Source organism: Psilocybe cubensis, chromosome 2, assembly GCF_017499595.1.
Source record: "Psilocybe cubensis strain MGC-MH-2018 chromosome 2, whole genome shotgun sequence".
In the NCBI taxonomy this organism is placed as follows: domain Eukaryota; kingdom Fungi; phylum Basidiomycota; class Agaricomycetes; order Agaricales; family Agrocybaceae; genus Psilocybe; species Psilocybe cubensis.
In genome coordinates this window covers 434,699-457,992 of record NC_063000.1, presented here as the reverse complement: position 1 = coordinate 457,992, position 23,294 = coordinate 434,699, and the positions used below count along the sequence as shown (strand labels likewise).

General features: G+C 46.4%; 8 protein-coding genes across 8 annotated transcripts; 3 read left to right on the top strand and 5 right to left on the bottom strand.

Moving 5' to 3' along the window:
- Positions 1-156: 156 nt before the first annotated feature.
- Positions 157-4,433, bottom strand: JR316_0001658 (pre-mRNA-splicing factor rse1; the record flags this gene model as incomplete). Its single annotated transcript, XM_047887460.1, has 12 exons — positions 157-867; positions 924-1,049; positions 1,106-1,432; positions 1,489-1,657; positions 1,717-1,929; positions 1,997-2,238; positions 2,297-2,709; positions 2,771-3,132; positions 3,187-3,365; positions 3,414-3,701; positions 3,757-4,148; positions 4,208-4,433. The coding sequence occupies 12 exons, from the start codon at positions 4,431-4,433 to the stop codon at positions 157-159; spliced, it is 3,648 nt and encodes a 1,215-aa protein (XP_047752383.1).
- Positions 4,434-5,423: 990 nt separating this feature from the next.
- On the top strand, positions 5,424-5,960 carry JR316_0001657 (uncharacterized protein; the record flags this gene model as incomplete). The annotated part of the gene is made up of 2 exons (XM_047887459.1): positions 5,424-5,477; positions 5,532-5,960. 2 exons carry the CDS (start codon positions 5,424-5,426, stop codon positions 5,958-5,960), a joined length of 483 nt encoding a protein of 160 aa, XP_047752382.1.
- Positions 5,961-6,803: 843 nt separating this feature from the next.
- On the bottom strand, positions 6,804-7,686 carry JR316_0001656 (uncharacterized protein; the record flags this gene model as incomplete). Its single annotated transcript, XM_047887458.1, has 3 exons — positions 6,804-7,039; positions 7,098-7,580; positions 7,641-7,686. The coding sequence occupies 3 exons, from the start codon at positions 7,684-7,686 to the stop codon at positions 6,804-6,806; spliced, it is 765 nt and encodes a 254-aa protein (XP_047752381.1).
- Positions 7,687-8,746: 1,060 nt separating this feature from the next.
- Positions 8,747-9,849, bottom strand: JR316_0001655 (uncharacterized protein; the record flags this gene model as incomplete). Its single annotated transcript, XM_047887457.1, has 4 exons — positions 8,747-8,967; positions 9,009-9,093; positions 9,253-9,629; positions 9,699-9,849. 4 exons carry the CDS (start codon positions 9,847-9,849, stop codon positions 8,747-8,749), a joined length of 834 nt encoding a protein of 277 aa, XP_047752380.1.
- A 1,149-nt stretch (positions 9,850-10,998) lies between these two features.
- Positions 10,999-12,437, bottom strand: JR316_0001654 (2-oxoglutarate-dependent dioxygenase; the record flags this gene model as incomplete). The annotated part of the gene is made up of 7 exons (XM_047887456.1): positions 10,999-11,089; positions 11,145-11,208; positions 11,262-11,318; positions 11,372-11,512; positions 11,571-11,676; positions 11,733-11,984; positions 12,042-12,437. 7 exons carry the CDS (start codon positions 12,435-12,437, stop codon positions 10,999-11,001), a joined length of 1,107 nt encoding a protein of 368 aa, XP_047752379.1.
- Positions 12,438-13,040: 603 nt separating this feature from the next.
- JR316_0001653 (putative oxidoreductase) lies at positions 13,041-13,991 on the bottom strand (the record flags this gene model as incomplete). Its single annotated transcript, XM_047887455.1, has 2 exons — positions 13,041-13,300; positions 13,355-13,991. 2 exons carry the CDS (start codon positions 13,989-13,991, stop codon positions 13,041-13,043), a joined length of 897 nt encoding a protein of 298 aa, XP_047752378.1.
- Positions 13,992-16,235: 2,244 nt separating this feature from the next.
- On the top strand, positions 16,236-19,472 carry JR316_0001652 (putative mitochondrial chaperone BCS1-B; the record flags this gene model as incomplete). Its single annotated transcript, XM_047887454.1, has 8 exons — positions 16,236-16,366; positions 16,424-16,440; positions 16,548-16,908; positions 16,966-17,191; positions 17,277-17,746; positions 17,808-18,460; positions 18,525-18,655; positions 18,720-19,472. The coding sequence occupies 8 exons, from the start codon at positions 16,236-16,238 to the stop codon at positions 19,470-19,472; spliced, it is 2,742 nt and encodes a 913-aa protein (XP_047752377.1).
- A 1,114-nt stretch (positions 19,473-20,586) lies between these two features.
- JR316_0001651 (Indole-3-pyruvate monooxygenase YUCCA1) lies at positions 20,587-23,111 on the top strand (the record flags this gene model as incomplete). The annotated part of the gene is made up of 12 exons (XM_047887453.1): positions 20,587-21,301; positions 21,360-21,384; positions 21,443-21,482; positions 21,532-21,747; positions 21,804-21,900; positions 21,961-21,999; positions 22,073-22,144; positions 22,196-22,316; positions 22,375-22,481; positions 22,540-22,678; positions 22,741-22,886; positions 23,047-23,111. 12 exons carry the CDS (start codon positions 20,587-20,589, stop codon positions 23,109-23,111), a joined length of 1,782 nt encoding a protein of 593 aa, XP_047752376.1.
- Positions 23,112-23,294: the final 183 nt, after the last annotated feature.

Below are 23,294 nucleotides of genomic sequence, written 5' to 3'. Positions count from 1 at the left end.
CATCTCGCCATGACCCAGATGAGCAGAAAAAGTTAAGCAGGCGGCGTTACATACCAGTTCGGAGGTAAAAAGAGAACACAGATCCATGAAAAAAAAAACGACAAAGCAAGAAAGGAAAAGCTACTATAGCATACTGATACAACATTAAACAAAATTTTAAAATCCGCTCGCTGTCACTCTCAGCTGCTCTAGCTTTTTCAGCACTTCTCCTACAGTCCTATCCAACTCTCCAGCAATGGCCTGTTGTTTTGTGCCAGGAAGTCGGGCGTATGTCTCGCAAAGGTCGCCGTCGACTACAGCCTTCACAGGAACGTAGTATCCTCTCCAGCTAAGCTGGTCACGACCCACCAAGCTCGCCTGACCCTGCTCAGTCCGCATATGCTGCTCCAGCGTTGAAATAAAGTCGACATCTTCTTTCGACACGAACGGCACGAGTATACCTATCGTACCATGAAGACCCGTGTACAGCAGCACTTCGCGTCCTCCAGCCACCAGCGACACTTTGTGGATCGACGTGATGAGGTCGCCGACATGGAAATGGGCCAGCATCTTCGTCTTGTGGGGTGCACCCATGAGAATGCCCTTTTCGTGGAGGATGCCCGCGCCTGTGGGGTCGTCATCAACTTGATCAGAGACTTTGGGATCGAGGCGGTTGACGAAGACATTGCCAAAGCGGTCACCGGCAACGACAGTGTTGTAGTCGACCATGGTCATGGCGGATACCCATCGTGGTTGGGTGTCGTCTGCGAAAGTGAGCAGGCGGTTTTCCGGGGCCTTGTACACCGCAAACTGAATGGATTCTTGCATATCGCCAACAATAATGCGAGATCCTTGTGTGGCGAGGGACACGATGGCGGTAGTAAAAGTCTGCACGGTCGTGATTAATAAATTACCAGAGGAGATTTCTTAGTAAAAAAGAATACCTTATTTTCAACCTTCCGGAGAAGTTTCTTTTTACCAATATCGTAAATTCTTAGAGCCTTTCCAACACCAGCAGCTAGCCGACCTTGGAAAGCCAGTAATGCTAAAGGAACGTCGTCAACTTCAGTCTGTAACCGGGCGTCAGCTTCAAATCCACTGAATCTCTCAAACATTGTAAACGCACTTTATGCTGCAACTCTAAACCTGTGCCATTATCTGTAAACTTATAAGTCCGCAGGTATCCACTCGAACACGACCTCGGAGCAATAAGGGTATCAGCGGCCGTGCCGACGACCAAGTGTAATTCACCACCCCTCGCCGCGAACGGTACTATCGCCAGCGAAAACGCCGCTTCGTTATCTTCCAAATTGATAACATTGACTGTCTTGCCCTCGACGGGGTCAATGATACGGATGCATGAGCCCCATGTCCCTGCCGGCGCTTTGGGACGCCCGAAAAGATCTGGAGGGAGGTTGACGACTTCCTCGTCGATCCGCTTGCCTTGCTGGCGCTGGAGAGAATAAAGTTATACATTGAAGACATCACAAAATAGTGATTTTAATTTACCAGTTCTTGTAACTTCTTTTGCGTTGCATCTTCACTCAGAACGCGGTGGTCGCCCTCAATCATATAGAAGTAACTGTTTTCGGGATGGGTGATGAATTTGCGCGGGGTGTAGGAGAGAGGAATGGAATCTTGTTTCAGTTTCATGCCAAGTTTCGGTACTTGGAAGATGCTGGTGGAATGTACGAATAGAATTAATCATAATTTGAACCTAAGACAAATAAAACCCACCGAAGAACGCTCCCAGCAATGCCAATAAGACCTTCAGGGCTTAACTCAGCCGAGAAACTCCAGGCATAATCGAGGTTATCATAAATAAGAGGGGTAAAGTGCATCAAATTCTGATGTGTGTAGTTCAACCACGAACGTGATGAAAGAGCAAGGATGGCAGGGTTTTTGTGTATCTGTACACGGACGAGTTTTACAGGGCGCGTGCCCAAGAATCTAAGAGAATGGCATGCATGTAAGTTTGTTTTCCTTGAAAATGTGTATAGTCACGTATTTGACGCACCGAGTCCGTGTATCTGTAAGCTGGCCGTTGATAGGATCCAAAACAGTTCGCAAAAGAACGCCATTTTGCAAACCAATGTTCACGAACATGGTTGGTTGTGCTTTGTTGATACTAGCATCCAGCATGTCTGCAATGCAAATAGCGGAGGGTGGAGCGGTCAACGCTTGCAAACTGATAGTTTCCAACGTTGTCTCAGGGTCCAACGATATAATACGGACGGTCTGATCTTCACATCCCACTGCCTAAAAACACGAACAATCAGACTCAATAACGAGCTTGATAGGTCAAAAGAAAACGCACGAGGTAGGGCGTCCGCTGTCGCCCTTCCGGGACATCTCCTATGCTGAGAGCAAGAACGGTACTACCCATAGCCTTCCGATCCTGGTACTCGTTCAACTGTCCGTCAAGGTCCAGTTCAAAGTAGACCAGCTCGGCCGAGCTCAGTGCAACCACGACTTGTCGCTTATTGGTTGTGGCACAGACAATGGTCTTGCCCTGTGGTACTCGCCATTCGTTGACGCGCCGGTCGGAAAGGACGTGTCGTATACCGTGTGGGTGTACCTGGAGAAGCGCATCTGCTCCGATCTGCTGCACGGCGAGCGTTGGGGCGGCCGAGAGGAATCCAGTGTCTTGCACTTCTTCGATGGTCTCTCCGATTGAGAGTACAAGGGTACCATTGACAAAAGAAAGAATAATATAGGAGTCATATGGGTCTACATTAGAGTTTATCTCAATATCATGATAACAAAAGGACAAGAGTAATGAAACGCGTACCATCTTCTGTCTTTTTTGTTGTCCAGACGGCATTAGGGATACCAGGAAGATCTGAGCTCACAGACTCCTCCACTTCAAGACCGTGTCGGAGCGTCCGGAATGTACTTTTAGGACCGCGGCCGCATGCGGCGAAAATTTGAGGGGTATCAGAATTAGGAAGGAGGTTCAGGACTTTGGAATCGATTATTGGGTCCAGAGATTCGATCTCGTCAGCAATGGCCAAGTTCTCTAAGTGTCGCGGGCGGAAGAATGCCTGAGGCAAGGGAGTGCTTGAGTCAGCCATACCAAAAGATGGATAAGAAGTAGAACTAAATTCAGGTTCATTGTCATCGTCGCCTAACTTTTGGAATTGGTACAAGAAGCTAAACGCAATGCTCAGTTCAAGATATATGGTAAGATTCGCGTCGGAGACTCACTGGTTTCCAAATTCACTCGCAACAAAAAGAAAACCGGACTTGAGAATACACAAACTTGATGCAACAGGCACAGTATCAAAATACTTGATTTTTAAAGCTTTCACTTCCTCTTCCTCGTGTTCGATGGTAACCTTGTACAGATCGCCGTCCTCACTTTGCAGCAAGAAAAAGAATGCACCCTGAAATCCTTATCAGTTAATTCCTTGGAAAAAATGACGTACACATACCTTCATCTTATGCATGACAGCAGCTACAATAATAAGGCCTCTATTTGGGTCCTCTAAAGGATTCCGGCGTCGTGGAATGGGGACTCGATGCTGAGGAACATCGGAATGACGGTATATAATGTGGTCTTCACAGCACACAAGCACGCCGGAGGGACCGTCGAATCTGTCAGAAGACGCGAGCTGACCACCGGGAACCTGCACAAGCAGGTTGGCGCGAGGATCTGTGGGTTCACTCCACTTTCGAACGACGTGATTCAGGCCAAGATCAAGCTCATAATAGGTAAGCATCTGGGAGACGGGGCCATATGAGTCTGGGGACGCGAATGACTAAATACAGACGCACCTTTTCCGCGTTATTGAAAGCCTCTCCAGTTGGATCCTGGTCTGACTCAGTGTAGTCCACCTCCAGAGCTGCAAACATCGGGTTCTCAAATCCAACATCGAGGCCAACAATATGGTGAATGATGGCGGAGTTTTTGTGGGCTTCGAGTGGCGACGAAATAGTGAGGTTGGCAGCCGCGTCTCTGTTGAGAATGTATACAAGTTTGGCTTTCTCCATAGCAGCAATCATGACGCTTCGTCCTTTTGGATCTGTCGCGAGGTATTGACCAGGTACGATGCGTCTAGCACCCGATTTGCCGTATGTTTCTTGGTGTAGCTTGACAAAGCTGCTCGTTTTAGGGTCGTAGTCAAGAATGACGATACGACCAGAGTCTGATCCAACTATTGCGTAGTCTAAGGAACAGTGCATCCATGAGTGCAATGAAAGGAATAAAATACGTACAAAAGCTCACCCTTAGTCCCTCCAGTCAAACGAAATGCGGCCAAAGAACGAATGGACCCAAACACGTCTGTCGCGATGACGAGTGAAGCTTTTCCTGTCTGCGCATCAGGTCGAAGAAGTGCCAGTCGAGTCCCATGCGAAACTATAATCTCCTGTTGTCGCGCTCCAGAGAAATTACCAACAATTGCGCACGTAGTCGCTGTTGGCGGTTGTAGGGTCAAATTGTACAAATGCATCGTCGAATATCGTTACAAATCAGCGAAGATGGTAACAATTAATAAAGGGAATGGAGCGTCGAGCTCAACAGTGCTCTATGTCAATCGGAAGCTTGAACTTGGACTATGAGTTTGAACAAAACTTGGGCTTTGAACGATGGACCTCCGTTTATTGACGCATATTAGATTTGAAAGTTCACAGAGTCCCAAAATGGATATAACTGCCATGTATGGCTTATAAGGGTCAGCGTGTGAGTTTTTTTTGCTGCTTCAACTTTGAGGTTTTGAAAGGCCTACATTCTGCATTCACTCTTGATTCACCAGATCCCGTCTATATACGCATCAAAGTTCTGAAATGTTGCTTCAGCGTTCTGCGTCTTTATATCCTTCTGTCTCTCTCGTTATCCGAAGTCAGCTTAATCTGACACCTCTGAATCAACTTTGAGCTAGGATGCTAGGGCTAATCGTAATCGCTCAGGGAACTTCTCAGATTTTGGTATCAAGGCCTGCTCGAATCCTCAAAGATCTTGTTGGAAAATCGCCTCTGTGTCAATTTTTTCGAATACTTTAAACTGCTTCTCAGTAAATCTGCTTTGAGTCTAATTTTTGGATATATTTGTAGACTAACTAGAGCGGGATCCTAGCATTGCAGAGCCATTGAGTCCAAAAGTACTGCCACTACCCTGGAATAATCCTGTGCATTTCGGATTACTCATGGGCTATTGGCTTTATATCATTCGTCAGGCAATCATACTTGGAAACTATACTGTCAACAATGTTTCCCTCCTAGGTTCATGCCCACCGTTAACCTTACCCATTGATCTACGGATGACATGACAATGAATTAAACTTGTGTACGGGACCAGTCAACTGGATTTGTGGGCTATGAGGATCTTGAAAGGGGTGGCATATTCCGAATAGATCACAGTATGCACTGCCATTCCGCAGGACCATCACGTAGGTATATGAATGCACAGATCCAGTCGACCAAAATCCATACTCTTTCCTAGCATGTCTGCCACTACACCGACCGACAACGATCGAAAACCGCCTCCCGCAGGCCCTGTACGCTATTCAAAAATTAACTCAGTTCTTGTTAATTGATTTAAAATCCCACAGACTCAGTCCGGAGGTGCCATACCTCCCGCAGTATATCCCCAATATCCACCTAGACTACCCGCCATGGGACAAAACACATGCAAAATACTACCAGGACAGGCTCACCCTCCCGGACAGCCGTGCAACGTCTACACTCACCCGCCGGGGAGACAGTATGTCAACGGACAGCCAATTACTCATCCAAATTACTATCATCCTCAACCAAGTCAGTACGGGAGTTCAAACGGTTACCCGCCACAACACTATCCACCCCAGCATGATCCACCACAACGCTATCCACCTCAACCATCACAACATTCTCCAGAATACCATCATCCCCAACCAAATCCGTATGATCCAAACGGTTATCCGCCGCAATACGGTCAAGGGAACTACCACCCCAGCTCGGCGGGATACTATTATAAGGGCCCGCCTGGAGATCAGCACTGACAGACGTGACTAGTTGAAGATAGTTTGGACCGCATGAACCAGAAACAGGTCAGGTTTATGTATCAATTGCCATATTTTCGCCAAAGAGACAACAAGCAATGTTTAATTTGTGCAATGGAACCGGAAGGTTGTTGTAAGATTATGATGTACTTTCAAACGGTCTAGTAGCACTGTCATTTCACAATGAACAATATATCTTCATTGCAAAGCATACCTTTATACACACATTGTGGTCAACCAATTAATTGCTGCGTGTAGGAGAGCGCCTTTGCCTCAAGCGGTTTATTCGTCATATTGATGACGTAATCGTGATGGGGGGACCACAAGTGGCACAGTCGTTTGAGCATTCGACTGGTACATTGGTAGTGTGGCGCCCACAATGGCATGACCTGGTTGATGTGACATCCAGGTTTATTAGGATTCAACTAACAGGGAAAGACTTTTCTCCGTAAACATTGTTTAAAGATCTGAGATGGGGTTGTTGGATGACATTGATGGTGACAAAGATTCAAATGGAGATTAAGCTGGCATAAAAGGAATCCTGAATCAAGTAGAAGTCGTGCTAAGACGGGATGCGCAACGCTATAACGACTTACAAGCAAAGGAGTCAGACCAAATGTCTGAAAACCTATTCTTAGACACCTCACGTCGAAACGCCAGCAATCGTGCGGCAGATGGCTCGGATTGAACTAATCAGATTAGCCTAATCCTATTATTTACAAGCAAACTGAAACTACACCGGCTGGTTTGGGTTTTCTTAGATTTTCAATAAAATAATGAGCGACAGTTTATATCAGAAAGTCCGTGGTGATAATGGTGGCAAAATGGGGGCGGGCAATGGGTTTACTTCGATTCGTCGACACTAGCAACTTTGGGTGCATCGTTCTCTATGGCAATCTTCTCATCGACGGGGTAGGTGTAAGTGGGAGGGGCAGATCTCATGATGGCATCCTCGTCGAACTCCTCGATGACAGTGATATGCGAGTACTCGTGTTCGTCATCATTGGAACCTTTGACGGAACGGTACAGAACGACGGCGAGAACCCAGAACATCCTAAGGAGAACACCGATGCCGCAACCTGGGGTAGACACTTAGGATCCCAACATCAACGCCACAAAAGGTTAGATATCACTCACCAAGAACGAATGCTACGGCTCGGCCCTCCCAGCGGCCAAGGTTCATCAAAGAGTGGACAAGACGGTCGGAGAAAGAGGATCCGTGAATCCTCATCTGCCCATGGACGTGGTGATGAGGGTGGTGGTATCTATGGGGAGCAGGAACCTCAGAGGATCCGAGAATAGGGTTCGGCAGCACTTGAAGCATGCCGACAGAGGTTGGTGAGTCCCCTGGCTTGATTTGAGGGTGATGAGGGGGGGTAGACATCTCAATGAGAGGCATTCCTAGGGCTTGTCTGAAGGCATTTGAGATCTCGATGCCCTTCTGGCGGAAGCGACCCATTCGTCCTCCACCACAACCATGGCGCATTCCGGGCCTGGCGACCATGGTAGCTACATTAGGAGGGATTGGGACGGGATGTGGGAAGGCATGAGGCGCATCGAGGTTCGCTTCAGTGGTTTTCGATATTATAACAACTCGAATAGGGACAGCAGCAACCTGGGCTACATAAGAGAAAGTGTCAGTTTCCTTTGTAATTAGTATTGCTCATTAGTGACACACACCTACTCCAGCAGCAGCCACAAATGCTGCAAGGGTGGAAAATCGCATTGGAAACTTGAAGGTTCTGGTGTTCTAAAGCAGAACTGAGTATAAAGGCTTTCGGGATTGAGATGTGGGCTCACGAAGGGTTATAAGAAACTAGTGTTGTTGTTGTTAAGCTATGTCGTGGAAAAGGGTAAGCAGCCTTGTGCTCCGCAGTGGTCTCATATCTTCATTCTCCGACAGATCAAATGTCCGTGGTCGGCGCTCGGCATGCTCCGGCATCTCAGTGGCACAAGCGGCAACTCATCACACATTTAAACAAGCAAAACTGTAAGAGACCAAGGGGTGAGTCCACGACAAACAATGACTCATAAATCGTAGGCATATCTTTTGCTTGTTGCGATGTAATAAAAGTCTAGACAGATTTACTGCAATTTGGCAATGCCAGGCTGTCCATGTCATGCTGTGGGAGTCTAATTGCAGTGAATACACATCCATTGACATCGGCGTTCCAATGGCCACACCATGAGTTAGACCGGCTATTCAAGAGTGCATGTTGACTCGATTTTCTCTACGCCTCGCTGCATGCAAATTCTTTTTTGCAGGTGCATTGATGGAATTGAGTACCCGGGATCGGGACGTACTCATTTAACTTGGTTCTAAGGATGAAATAGCATGACTCTATCGATGTCAACAACCTTGATGGCAGTACAGAAGCACACTGAGCAATTTGAGACAATTTTCTTGCACAGAATCCAGATGTGCATTCGATAGCGGGTTCTAATTTTAGACGCCGGCAATAACAGTTGAGATTGACTTTTTGAAAGAGATGTATATTCGCAGCCATTCTCCTACTACTACTTATTTTTTCTAGCCTTGGTGGGTCTGTAGAACATTCACAAATGCTAGTTTGAGTTGGTATGCCATTCAAGTACTGATGTATTACATCAAGCATTTGGGCGCTTAAATAAGATATTATATCGAATGAATTTAGGTAATGAATATATAACCGGACCTATATATGTATGCCGTACATTGAAGGCGTATCACACCAAAGATTTTGAAATCCGTCCGTAATAGTCCCCTGTTATCCATTGCTAGTATGGGGATTTTGAAAGGCAATATTTTATGAGTTCGTTGTTTGGGCCGGCGGAGCTCTAGGGAATCTGTACGACTCGTAGCGAGGAGGCGGGTTACGTCGTTCCTCTCCAGGGCTCAGAGGAGTATTGTTTACCTGGCCGGTAGTTTGTTGACTGCTGGAAGCACCACCAGAGGAAGATTTTTGACTGGATGAGACGCCATTTCGTATTGAAGGCGTTTGGGCAGCAGCTCTAGAAGAGAGGTACTCTGACATCGAGCTAGAATTATTAAGATCGTGGTTGGAGGACGTGAAGGCATTTGAGGGATTCCGGCTGTGCGTAATGAAAGGTGTAATGCTTCTTTCGTTATGTGACGGCGATCGTCGTCCAAAAGCTAAAAATCAGTATTTCAATTACAACGGATTCATTTTGGTGAAGATGAACACCTACCACTTGGAATAGTATTCATACCCCTCATACGTCTCCTTCTTACCCAAAACATCACTCCAATTACTATAGAAAGTAAAGCAACAACGCCAACTATTGCACCCACTATCACAGGTGTTGAGGATTTTTTATGACCTGAGCCGGATGCGTTCGACGTTGATGAGACACTAGAGGGGGTAGATGTAGAGGTCGATGACGAGGTAGAAGCGGATGTCAAGTTCGAGTTTAAGTCAACTGGATAATATTCGACGTAGTCGAAGGTGAACGCAGCTTTCATGGAAGAGCCGGATATAATGTTAACGGTGAGAAGGTGGGGACCAGGAGGTAAATTGCCCGACTCCCAGAACTTTTGCTGGTACTGAACCTCCGCAGTTTGGTCGGCTAGAAATATAAATCCCCGAGCATCATCGATGGTGATGAGGGACTGGGGGAGCGTGCCGATGGTGGAAGAGTCAATGGTTCCATAGATCGCGATTTTGGTGCCTTAGCGGTACGATAAACTTGAGATTACGCGTCTGAATAACTTTGGATGAACTAATGTAGAACACCCACCATTGAAAGGAATTCTCATATACGCTCCGACTCGGTTACTTCTGGAGGTGGTACGCATATACTCGTAGCCGTTTCCTGCTGAAGCCCAGGTAGCATTGGAATATATAATAGAAGGATCACGATCATCTAGCCTAATGAGATGAACGCTCATTGTGTACTGGGTTGCTTGAAGATGGAAGGCAGTTATCGCGAGGCGAGAGGCAAGGGGCGTTCACTAATGGCAGGAATAAGGAAAGTAAAGGAAGAACGACAAAGGTAATACGCCAATCTTCTGCGACAGGTTCTGTGGCTTATGGACATCTTGGTGGGATGAAAACACCTCGGTATTCCACACATAATTACGATGACTGCGATGCACAGTGCTCGTGGAGACCAATGATTGCCGGGATTCACACACCGCAATCTTTGATGTGCCTATGATAGGGGTTTAACAAGGAGATCCTTGACCAATGTGAGTAATCACCTTTGCCTTCAAATACGTCAGCCCTGTTGCTCAAACCGTTACGGGCGCTATTCCAGTGATCCGGGAACGCCGAATGGCTTGGCGAACGTTTCAAACAGAACGGGTATGTTTCCGTTCGACGCTGAATGATGAGAAACGCTTCCGAACGAGCGCTTATTAACGATAATATTAGATACAAAAGTTTGGATGATAATGCAATTTCAAAAAAAATATTGGGTGAGCTACACTTTCTAATGAAAAACTTTGGGTGGATGGCATCCCACGAATTTGAGTCAGGAACGGACGTAGCACAGGCTCTCGGAGGTGGCATCATCAGCATCACGACCAACTCGTTACGTGTACCATTACAAACATAAGATTTCCTATTGATTCGGAAAGCCGGATACCTCTTAAAACATTAGAAGATTGGCCATTGTAATTCAGCACCTTGGGACAAAGGCGTTTTGAAACGCACAGAGACAGGGAAACGTTGATGAAGTCTGCACCTTGGGAAATGATGCGAAGGCCGTCTTCTGGCAGTGCGTCGAGCGACGGGTGAAATCATCCAGGCTCCGTAGCTCCTCTGCAAGTCTCTAGAGCTCCGACTGTTAGTTTGCTCGAATGATCAGGCTCATTGAGTTCGGTTAGCAATTTGGATATGTAAGATGTAAGTTGCATTGGTGTTGGCAGTGTGCTTTATTCAATGTACCCCAGTATACAACTCATGAACTCTGTTGCTGGTTGTCAACCAGAATATGAACCTTGAAGATAGAACAAATACACATTATTACATTTTTACTGTACCATTGCCTTATTGTACACTTAATTGTACAAAATATAATTGACGAAGTGTAAAAATCAGTAGGCACTTCCCTTGCCAGAATATCCGTTAGGGAACACTTTCTTGAAAAGTTCTGGATAATGACGCTCCGCAACATCGGGGTGGCTCCTGGTGTAATGATAAGTACATGTTCTTAAGAAATCGGACGGGAAGTTTGTCTTACTTTACTCTGCCTATCAAATTGACTTTCCCTGACGGTTCGCGATCGAATTCGGTGAAGTTGACAGCTATGCAGTTTATCAGCAACAGGAACATTGGACCCGTAGCGAAGCACGCTTACAGTCAGTAGCGGCAACGTTTCCTCTTGTCCTCTTCAAAGCCAATATTTCGGGAGGGACTGTGGAAACCATGTGAGTATGATACTCAACTGAATATGAACTAGATGCTCACATTTGAGGACATGATCGGTAAGCTTCACGTCCAGTCCAATGTTCTGGAAGAATGGCACTGAATATCGTGGGGTGGAACCCTTGGGAGAAAGAACCCTATGAGACGTTGCTCTCGCAAGTCCACCGGTAACAAATTCCAAAGCTGTGAAAAAATTACGTTGAAAACCAGGAATGTCGTTGTGTTTTACGGCTTGAGATACCTTTTCCAAAGTTAATAACAAACGTGCCGGGTACAGGTGGGGCGTCGATCCACTGCCCGGATAGATTCTGTACTTGCAATCCTCGATGATCCGATGCTTGTAAAAGCTGTGTGATACCCATGTTAAATTGTCCAGAATGTCGAGTTTCATACCGATACTCACGAATGTTAGGAAACCAGCATCGTAGTGAGGACCAACACCCTGGTCGCTCGAACCCTCGACAACAGGATACTTCACGATCTTAGAGCGGTGCTGCATCAATTCTGGCGAGTCGTAGAATTCAGAGAGCCCATCAGGCCCAAGACCAAATGCTTCGGCTATGAGGGAGGCAAATTTGTAGCTGAGGGCTTGAACTTGGTCTAAATAACGCTCCATTGTATCTCTAAAACCGGGAATGAGTTTCTCATCTGGCCACTGAGCAAAAATCAAAGATTAATTGAAGGACTACAAATACAATAATGAATAGCGCACCTGGCAAGGACCCCATAGTCGGAAATAATCCGGATCGCTTTCCTTCTTCCACCTCGAAACATGCTTCGTCGCAAAGTCAAACTGCTCCCTCTGGTCGACCGCCCCTTTTGTCAACTCTGCTCCCAAGCGCGAATAACCCAAAAAATGTTCAGAATTTGCCATCTTGATGTCATCCTTTGCCTCCTGGGGTAGGTCGAATAGTTTCGGGATATATTCGATCAACGAGTTAATGTCTGCTTGTGACACCGAATGGTTGGACAGGTAGAGAAATCCAACGTTGATAAGCGCATGGCGAAGCTGATCCAAGAACTTTGATTTGCCATCAATCGTATTTAATAGGGAATAATCAAGTATGGGGATGGAGGAGAAGTCGTTGGGAGCAGAATTCGAGGTCATGTTTTGTTTAGAAAGAACTATGAACGAACGGCTCACGCTTATAAAAGACTTCGATTGTGTGAGATGACGCGATCTGGTGTCATTTAATATGAAGGACTCTCCATTTCTAGACGTATTCCAGGGCTGGAAAACATTTTACAACATATGATGGAGGGAAGGAGAACGTCTATGGGAGGAGTGAAAGACAAGACTGAGGTTAGCTTATAGAGGAGAAAATTCCTTGTCGCCTGTTCAACAACGTTTCAGCAGCTCTCTATTATTTCGATCTTAACCGTGCCCTGTGCCTGGAAAATGATCGATCGATCATACCGGCCCGCCGTCTTGAACGTTGAAGAAACCCCTATTTGACCAGTGGAAGCACAGGGCGCTTATCCTGGGGGAACTAGGACAGCCTTCAGAGAAAGGTTGGGTTCTGGTTGTGTAGTACCATTGTCATTAAGACTGCCTCAAATGTTTTCCTTGGGTAATAGGTATGAAAATGGAAGTTAATTATTTCAGAGGGAAGGGAATATATGAGTTTTCCTCATTGTTATATTTTGGTGATTCAAATGTATTGCGAGCGAAAAAGAATCTTCAAATGCAAAGATATTTCTTTGAAATTTACTATTGGGCAGCATCTTGTGTTCCTCCTGCGAGAGTAGATGACATTCCTTCGCTCATTCCGGTCGTGGCAGCTGTAGACCCTGCATCCACAGGTAAAATAACACCGGTCATCCACCTAGCCTCGTCGCTGGCAAGAAATCTGACAGCGCATCCGGTGTCCCAGCCATTTCCCTCTGTCTTCAGAAGACTACGTGAGCGACGAGCCTCTCTAACTTCTTCAGACATTCCAGAACCGTAGAGCATCGGGGTGTAAAGCATCCCTAAAAATCAGACAATGTCAGCAAAGTTCAATAAAAGGTCAAAGCATTGCCCACCTGGACAAACGCAATTAACTCTGATTCCACTTGGAGCGTGATGCGCAGCCATAGCTCTGGTCATATTCACAACAGCCCCTTTGCTCGTGGGATACAGTAAAATTGGTGTACCACCGCGAAGTCCCGCAACACTGGCTATATTGACGATGCTGCCACGCCCCGAAATCGGATGTCTCTCATTCTTCTCCATAGCAGGAACCGCGTATTTTGTCATGAGCATCATACTAGTAACATTGATTTCGAGGCCTCTCGCCCACTCCTTAGGGTCGACATCGATGGCCGTTCCAGCAGGGCCTCCTACGCCGACGTTGTTCACGAGGATGTCTAATCGTCCGTACCGTTCCAAGGCCGTGTCGACTGCTAGTTTGCATTGCGCCTCAACAGTGACATCTACCTGCAAAGCGAACGCTTTATCCTTGCCAAACTCCTCCTCGATCATTGAGATGGTGACTTCAGCCCATTCCAGGTTGGCATCCAAGCATACAACGCGCGCGCCAGCTTCAACGAGAAGGATGGCTGCTGCTCTTCCGTTTCCTATTCCTTTTGCTCTGGAGCCAGACCCCGTAACTATTGCAACTCTGCCTTCTAGAGATCTAGAAGGACGAGGGGGATTTGTGGGATCATGCGATGATGGCATACCGGTGCAAGTCTGGATATTCATTAGCCGGTCAAGATTATGGAATAACGGAACGCTGGACGGCACGCCTGGTCGACACAAAACAGGGGTGTAATTTTATCTATATCTAAGGATTTTGGGACATGTGCACACAAGATATTGGTGCTTTATTATTTTGTGCCATATTTATAAAACAGTAGTATATTGAAAGGTTATAGTAATGTGTTCTAACCGACTTCTGGTGTTCGTGTCTTTCAGCAACAACTAAGCGCAAGCGCCTACCCGCCTTAAGTTTTGTCTTTGGGGCGCCTAATAGCATGCCTAATGGTATGCCTTTGGCGGGCCTAATAGTAGGAGATCAGAGAGAATATCAGGGTGCACAAGGCGGGTACGGATACTCTTACACTTATATGCGTTATACGTTATGGATTTCATGATAGATTTCTATAATCCAATCGTGATAATCTTTCTCAATTATAAGTATACTAACTCCACTACCGCATCGATGCATCCATATTTCATACCATACGTTGATATTGACATTTAACACCTTCATCCTTGATGCCTATCCACATTTAATCAAAGTTGACGCTAAATTTAATGATATTGATGAAAGATAAGGAGTAGTTTCTTAATGTTTCCAGGCTCTACCATTTTAAAATACTAGAAATCTATAGGTTCATTAAATTACGTAGTACACCGCTGTAGAAGCAGGGCCTTGCGGTTAAGAATCATCTGGGAATAGCTTCAAAATAAAATCTGGATAGATTTTAAGAATGCTGCTCTGAATTCTGTGGTATGCCGGTAGCGTAGAAAAATCCTTAACTTCCTGGTCCCGGTCGAAAAATTTGCGATGCACTAGCACATATTCTTTCATACACATTCCGTACAGGCTCGAGTAACTAATGTAACCACCTAGTTGTACGATTTCAATTTGGTAAAATTGGACTACACAATTTGTTGCATTGTGCTTGAAATAGCAACACTAAGACTCACCCCTTCAAATCCGGGAGGATACGACTGGCATGTCCATTCAGGTTTTACGACATCGATTCATGCGCACAGGTGAGGAGTCGTGGACCGCCTCATCAAGTGCAACCTCGGGGTACAGAATAAAAATAGAAAGCCACGCATGCCAAGTTAAAAGGTTTCCAACCCCGAGTGACCTTACAGCCTTAAACCGTCCCGGGGCCAGGGACCTGGCCGCTCTGAAAATAAAATAAATGAACTGGATATTGAGTAGGCACTACAAGGGATTCAAGATATATTTCTACTTCATGTTACCACACATTCTTACAACAGGCTTATGTACCATGTAATTGGAAGATCCCAATAGCTGCCAGGTATTGTGTGACAGTCAGATGGTTGACAACAGAACGCCTACATATCTCTGTAATTTTTGACAGTCAGGGATATCGACGAAGCTAGTCATTCTCCTTATTATTATCTGCTTTTCCCGAAGGGACACTAATCATAATCGACTTTCAAAGCATCATTGATATCGATGAGAAGAACGGGGTAGATGGTTCTCAAACCGCATTTGTTTTCAAAGCTGGCCTACTTAGCGATATCCATTTTGATGTTCGGGATTGAAATGACACAACTCCATGAGATTTCAGACAACGAAAATAAGACTCTCCGGGTGTTCTGAATTCTTCCATTTCCGTATATACACAAGGAGATAGGCCAGTAATTTAAAGTTTTCCTTGAGAACGGATGTCGATTATCATCGAGGGTCTCTACCAAGTTTCGAAGGGTAGATGTGAGCTTTGAACTTAATGAATGGTTAGCAAGGTCAGACGAGGGTGCTCCAGCGATCACATTGGTGGCGTGACTTTAATGGGAGCGGACCGCAGCACGCGGCGCTATTACTGCACTGTGTTAAGGCGTTCCTGATGCCTCGAGGCGCTGCTAAAAGGGTAGGGGACCTAGAGATATGCGGAGGCGGTGCTGATGCACCGTCTTGCATTCACAACCTGTTCATAACTGAACGCACAGTCTTTTATAAGATAATGATAAGTGGGCCTGCATATAGCCCACATTATACTTTGCCGATTCAGATTACCCCTTTTCGACAACTTAAGTGTCGGGCCCGGGGCCGTGTCCCTAGTCATCCCCAAAATACTGTACCAAATCCTAGTCACACAGTGTAATTGTTCACATAACGTGTTCTCAGGGTTTCCAAGGACTTAACTCACCTTTGACTTATGCTTCGGCTCTTTCTCTAACTACCACCACCACCATCTCAAGTTACATCCGCCACCCATGGATGCTTTCAAGTCTCTAATTCAGCCCCTCGTAGGAGGGCACGGAGGCTCCTCTGTCATCGACGGCATGAAGCTTGTCGTTCTAGGTGGCACAGTCGAAACGGCTCGTCGGGTGTCTAGCTCTGCTTGGTGCGTTCGTTTGTCCTGTTAAACGCATTAAAACTCACACTGCCATTCTTCACGAAGGTCGCATTTCGTGAACTGTGAGTGGCAATTACAATTTCGCCTTTCATTTGTACACACAGTGTCATTCTGCATCGTATTAGTGCTCTGTTCAATTTGTAGCGTGTTATTGACCTCCATTTAATAGCGTTCTTCCTCACTGCCCACTTCAGCGAAGAGGACTTTCCGTATGACTGGCTCATGTTGTGGCTTTCGCGTCGTCCAGAGTGGCAACGCTCACGCGAGTTCGAGACTACGACGCGCACCGCCGGTCCTGGAGGGTCTTCTTCATCTCACTACTCCGCCGAGGACGCTGATTGGGATCAATGGGAAGTCGCAGAGTCGAACAACTCAAATGGCTGGGACCCTGACAGCGAGAGTCGCCCCAAAACCAGGGTGGTGTTCCAACCGACGTATGACACTACGCACACTATCTTCTATCGTGGGCATTGGCTCCGCGTTCGGCGGGGGAAGAAGCAAGATACGGGCACGGAGATGCTGTCTATTAGGTTAGCCGCCCGCATTACACCCCTAAACATAAGCTGACCAATTGTGATTTCCGCCAGCGTGGTGGCACGCTCCAACGCCATCTTGAAGCAGTTGGTGCTGCAAGCGAAGAAGGAGTATGAAGCCGAAGCAGTGCACCGCATCCAAATCTACTTTGCCGACGCGCATGGGTCGTGGAGGTGGACCGATTCACGGCACAAGCGCCCACTATCAAGCATTGTGCTCAATCCAGGGGTCAAGGAAATGCTGGTTGATGATGCACGTGACTTCCTGAAAAGCGAAAAGGTGCGGTTCTCTTTTTCGTCAGTTCTCTGTTGTTTCGATTCTCGTAGAACCAAAGAACGAATTCTGACTATTTTTCTTCATCCAGTGGTATGCTGACCGCGGTATTCCATTTCGACGCGGCTACCTCCTACACGGAGTACCTGGATCCGGCAAATCCTCTTTGATCCATGCTTTAGCCGGTCAGCTCCAGCTAGACATCTATGTCGTTTCGCTATCGGCATCATGGATCTCTGATAATACGCTCACGAACCTGATGGGGCGTGTGCCTGCTCGTTGTGTACTTCTTCTTGAAGATCTGGATGCAGCTTTTGTGAGAAGCACAAACCGTGATGACGACAACCTCGACGATCTAGGATCCGGCGACAATCAACAAGGAGGCTCTGGTGTTGATCTTCATGCCTTTCCAGGCTATGGTGGTGGCCTAGGGGGTGGCTTTGGTGGCTCAAGAAGGCGATATGGACGGCCTGGTCTGTCGGATATGAACACACTCAGTTTGAGTGGCCTGCTGAATGCCCTCGATGGCGTGGCTGCGTCTGAAGGCCGTCTATTGTTTGCGTGAGTCAGGCATCACATCTATAAGCGCTTACAGTGACATGGTTGCTGATACATCATTCAGAACAACCAATCACTTGGAGCGGCTAGATCCCGCGCTGTCGCGCCCAGGAAGAATGGACGTATGGGTGGAATTCAAGAATGCATCGAAATGGCAAGCTGAGGCGTTGTTCCGCAACTTTTTCCCCTGTGAAGAAGAAGAAATTGTTCAGGAAACTGACCCGGAGCTTGAAGGCCTTGACATTGATGTACAGGTGCAAGACAAGGACGGCAATGTGCGCACATTTGTGCCTAACGAACAGCGTGTGAATGCTGCCGCCAACGGGAAACGCAGCGATGAGCGCAAGCCGTTATGGTCCCTGTCGACCAGCTTCGCATCGTCTGCATCCTCTCTTATTTCCGGTTCTCTCCCGTCGTCGGCCTCATTGATGGCATCGGGAAGTACTTCCCCAATGCTGAGTTCCCCTTCAGAAACTATGTCTCCCCCTCTACCGCGTACCTTCTCTGGCTCTCCCATACCTGATTCGCCTGGTTCCAACCACATCGCAATGGATAAAGACCAATTTGGGGCTTCGAACACAGCTTATCTCCCTCCTCCTCCTGATCCGTCACTTAACAAGGTGAAGCCCCTGGACAGGAAAACTCTCGCTGCTCTTGCAAAGAAATTCGCCGACGGTCTTCCGGAAGACGAGTTCAGTGTTGCTGGACTACAAGGATGTGGGTGTTTTCAATAACAATTACAAATGAAATGTATCAATTTACTGATGGTTTTTATTGACAGATTTGTTGAAGCACAAGGCCCAGCCCGAGGCTGCTGCGAACGGTGTCGAGGAGTGGGTAAAGAATGAGCGTGAGATGCGGGAGAGGCTTAAACGCGAGAAAGAGGCACGAGAGATCAAGGAGAAAGCCCTGGTTAGTTGACGTTTTTCTTCCATACCTCATTCATCTCTCATTATTTACACTTATCAACTTGCAGCGCGAGAAGCGGCGTAAAGAAGCCCAGGAAAAGGAAAAGCAAAAGAAGGCTCAAGATAAGAAAGACCAGGAACTTGAGAAAATCAAGAAGCTTATCGCGGAGAAAGAGAAAGAGGAAGAATTGGAGAAGATGCGTCAGCAGCTCAAGGACAAAGAGGCCGCTAAGAGGAAGAAGAAGAAAGACGCCAAAAAGAAGTCCAAGTCGAAAGATAAGGAAGACGACGACAAGGACGCATCCGATGCAGAGGAGGAGATTAAGGATCAATCGGACAACGACAAAGCTGCCCCCAAGGAAAAATCCGAAGCGAAGCAGAATAAAAAATCGTCGAAAAAAACACTCCAAGGTGAGAAAAAGGTAGACGACACGAAGGATGCAGTCAAGGAAGAGGCTGTGTCAGAAGGCAAGGAAAAGGAGAAGGAGAAGGAGAAAGAAAAGAATAAGTCCACAACGAAGAAGTCGAAGAAGAAAGTAGAATCTGAAAGCGATGACAGCGATTCTGAGTCGGGCTCTGGCTCCTCCGATTCTGATTCCTCGTCGTCTTCATCCAAATCGTCGAAGTCCTCGAAAAGTGCTTGCAAAAATCAGCCACCTCTTCCTTATACCGATGACGAAGGAGAAAATATGCCCCCCCTCCCTCCTATGCCCTTGCACCCTCCCCAGCAGGCCAGCTGGTCGTTCCCACCACCCCCAGGCTGGGTCACGGAAGCGCCCTGGAGACCGGAATCGCCTCCGTTGTGGAGTGACGGGTCATGACTAAATGGCGGCGGAAACCAAAATCAAAGCCTACACTCTACTTTAACACCCCCCTCTGACAATTCCATTCCCCCTTCGTCCCTACATCCGCCACCAGACTCAATGAATATAAATTCGACACCTTCAACTGCTGAAACACTCCATAGCATTTCATCTTCCTCTTCTCCAATTGCACCCGATGAGCAGGTCGCCACTGTTCGTTCTGTCACCCAGGTCGTCCTAACTTCATCATCCTCTCAGTTTCCTCTCGCCTCTACTCTCGGTGCCAACGCATTTCTTCAGGTCTATGCCATTCAACTCTATGCATTACTCCTTCAACTTTTCGGCCTCTCTGCTTGAACTTGAACAATTTCAATCTGTTGGTGACTTGCGTTTTGATCTCATTTTATGTATCTTTTAGAAAGTTGCCCCTTTTCAACTTTTTTGTACATGTTACTTTCTGATCAGCCGGCATACCATATGATATGGTACCGCTGCTTTGCTGTGCGCATATAACTTTTTATCTGGATGTATTTTTTAATGATTTTTCACGTTCACGCATTTGTAACGACCACTTCTGTACCACCTCAATCATTTCATTCTGCATTTGTTTCTTGACGTGTTTATTTCTCGTGTTGCGTCCGGTAAATGCAGACGATCCAGACATCGCATTGCTTTCTTTTCCTTCGTATAACAGCGACGACTCTGCACCCTTGAATGATCACAAGGCATCGCCTAAAAGCAAATTCCCTCATCCTTGCACGAAATATTTGGGGCATAATGAAATTCGAAGGTGCCGAGATGTGGTAAGTGTCCCATTTATCATCCTTCAAGGTCATTCGATAGGGCTTAAGCGTCACAATTTGTCCCTTTCTACGAGGTTATCACTGTTTTCAAGTTTTCCATCACTGGTAAAACGTCATGGGTCATGATGGCGGAAAACATGTGACCTTAAAATAGAACCCCTGGAGAGACTTTCCATTCTTGTCTTCGACCTTTGCATAACATGAAGAATGCGTTTAGTCGTTTACTGCAAGAAGCCGTACCGGTCTCATTTTAATATCGTCATATAATGCTCCTACTTGTTGTCATTCTCCTCACTTCTGTTCTACCCCAACTTGATATCTAAATCGCCATGGCTAACGTTCCCGAGACACCACTCCCGACTCTTGAGCGGCTGGGCGTATCCTCACTTCCTGCTAATCTAGACGCGAAGAAGGTTGCTCAAGACTGGCTTTCTTCCTTCTTGCAAGCAGCTATCGCAGGCAATGTCGACGCCGTTGTTTCTCTTCTGCTTCCCGATGCTTTTTGGCGCGATATGCTGGCGCTGACTTGGGATATGCGAACTTTCTCTGGAAAGGAGAGGATCGCCCAATTTCTCAAGGACCGTCTAAGCCTTTCCAAGATCCACGACATTAAACTTCGAGAGCAATTTGTGGCTTTACAGCAACCCTACCCGGATTTAGCTTGGATCAGTCTCATGTTCGATTTCGCTACTGACGTCGGCCAAGCCTCAGGTATTGCACGCCTAGTTCCTTCAGCAGCCGGAGAATGGAAGGCGCACGTTGTGTTTACCAACCTCGAAAGCTTGACTGATTTCCCTGAGAAGACTGGACCGCTGAGGAACATGGAGCCCAACCATGGAAAGTGGCAAGCTCAGCGCCAACGCGAAATTGATTTCACAGACCAGGACCCGGTTGTGTTGGTCATTGGCGGTGGACAAAGTGGGCTCGAAATTGCTGCTAGACTTAAATATCTGGATATTCCTTCGTTGGTCGTCGAAAGGAACCCTAGGATAGGTGATAATTGGAGGAACAGATATGAAGCACTTTGCTTACATGATCCTATCTGTGAGTATCTCGGATATAGTCTACATTGTTCATGCTAATGATATTGTTCACTTAACAGGGTACGATCATATGCCATATATCCCGTCAGTACTCGTTGTAATATCTTTTCTACCTGTCGTTAATCAACTTGGGACGACTCAGATTCCCATCGACGTGGCCTGTGTATACGCCAGCACAGAAGGTCCGTCGATATCTTCTCCCTGGTTATAAATCTTCTGACCCTTTCATAGCTGGCAAATTGGCTCGAGTCTTACGCAGAGTCCCTGGAATTAAACGTTTGGACTTCGTCTACAATTTCTGATGTGCGGCAAGATCCTGCGACACTGAAATGGCACGTCAGCGTCAAGCGCGGTGATGGAACCGACAGGAAATTTGAGGTGAACCACGTCGTGTTCAGTACGGGTCTTGGTAGTGGTGTGGGCAATATTCCCAAATACCCTGACATGGTGAGCGTGCTGTGGTTACAATATCTTTGCTGTATTAAAATAAAAGGAACCGCAAGGATAAATTTAAAGGCCAGATCCTTCATTCAAGCCAGCATAAGCGCGCGTTGGATCACAAAGGGAAGAAAGTCGTGGTGGTGGGCGCTTGCACTTCAGGTACGTCGAACCCTCGATTATTCGTCATGTAGAACTTCAGAACACTGACGTTTATTTCAGCCCATGACATATCTCAAGATTACCAACAGCATGGCGTTGGTAAGGAAGTCTAAAATTGATGCATTAGACTCTCCATTCATTTTCCTTCTTCGACGCTATTCGATGCTACTAGACGTCACCATGTTCCAACGCGGTTCGACTTACATCATGTCAACTAAAAACGGCTGGGAGGTCATTATGAAAGGTAATTCAGTCGACCTGGTCAGGCGCGTTTATTTGCTAATGAAAATATTAGGGGGTTACTGGGAGGGGGGACCTCCTGCTGACATTGTTGATCGCGTCAATGCATCTTTCCCCCATCATATGTCCACAGTCTTGAATCAAAGGCAAACAAAACGTATCGCTGAACTTGATAAGTGCGCTGATGGTACCTTGTGATGTTGGCTCTGTAATACTAAAACTCTACATATATAGGGATCTACTAGACTCTCTCCACAAAGTTGGCTTCCGTACCAATTTAGGAATAAAAGACACTGGGTTTGGCCTTCTGGCATGGAGCAAAGCCGGCGGATATTATCTCGGTGTGTACATCCTTTTTATATCGACATTGCCATTTCTTAATCCCTATCACCTTAACAGATACTGGGGCCAGCAAGCTTATTGCAGAAGGTAAAATCAAGTTGAAGACAGATAGCACGATCTCGAGCTTTACCGAAACAAGTATTAAATTCGAAAACGGCTCTGAGCTCCCTGCTGACGTTGTTGTATTCTCCACTGGGTAAGTATGATTTCCTCCTGGTCTTCTCGATCCATAAACCGTCACCTGATTGTGTCATGAAGAGTTGGGACTCCCATCGACCATATCCGTCAAGTATGTGGCGAAGAAGTTGCCAACAAGTGTAGACCTATCTGGGGTCTCAACGACGAAGGAGAAATAAACGGTGCTTGGAGAAATCTGGGTGTCGTAAATTTATGGTACATGATGGGTACGTCGTCGAAACGGAACACCCTATCATCTTTGCCTCTGAAATTGCCCTATAGGCAACCTTGCTTTGTGTCGCTTCCATTCGAGTCATCTAGCACTTCGTGAGTAACCTGACATTATCCGAATTGACAGTATTTTTGATAGTTTTTTTTTTTTTGAAGAAATCAAAGCCATTGAAGAAGGGCTTCTTACATCTCGCTATGAGCTTCAGACAACCAAGGTCTAAAGATATCTAAAGATAAAATCTTTATCATCTAATATTTATAGCCTTGATCTTTGCTTTGTCGACGTGCATGCCATGTAAAGATTCGAATGTCAAACATTTGTATTTTTTCTTGCTCTTCTGATATCCTTGTCTAATGGAATATGAGCGACCTGGGTATATATCAAAATACGAGTGTGTATCCCA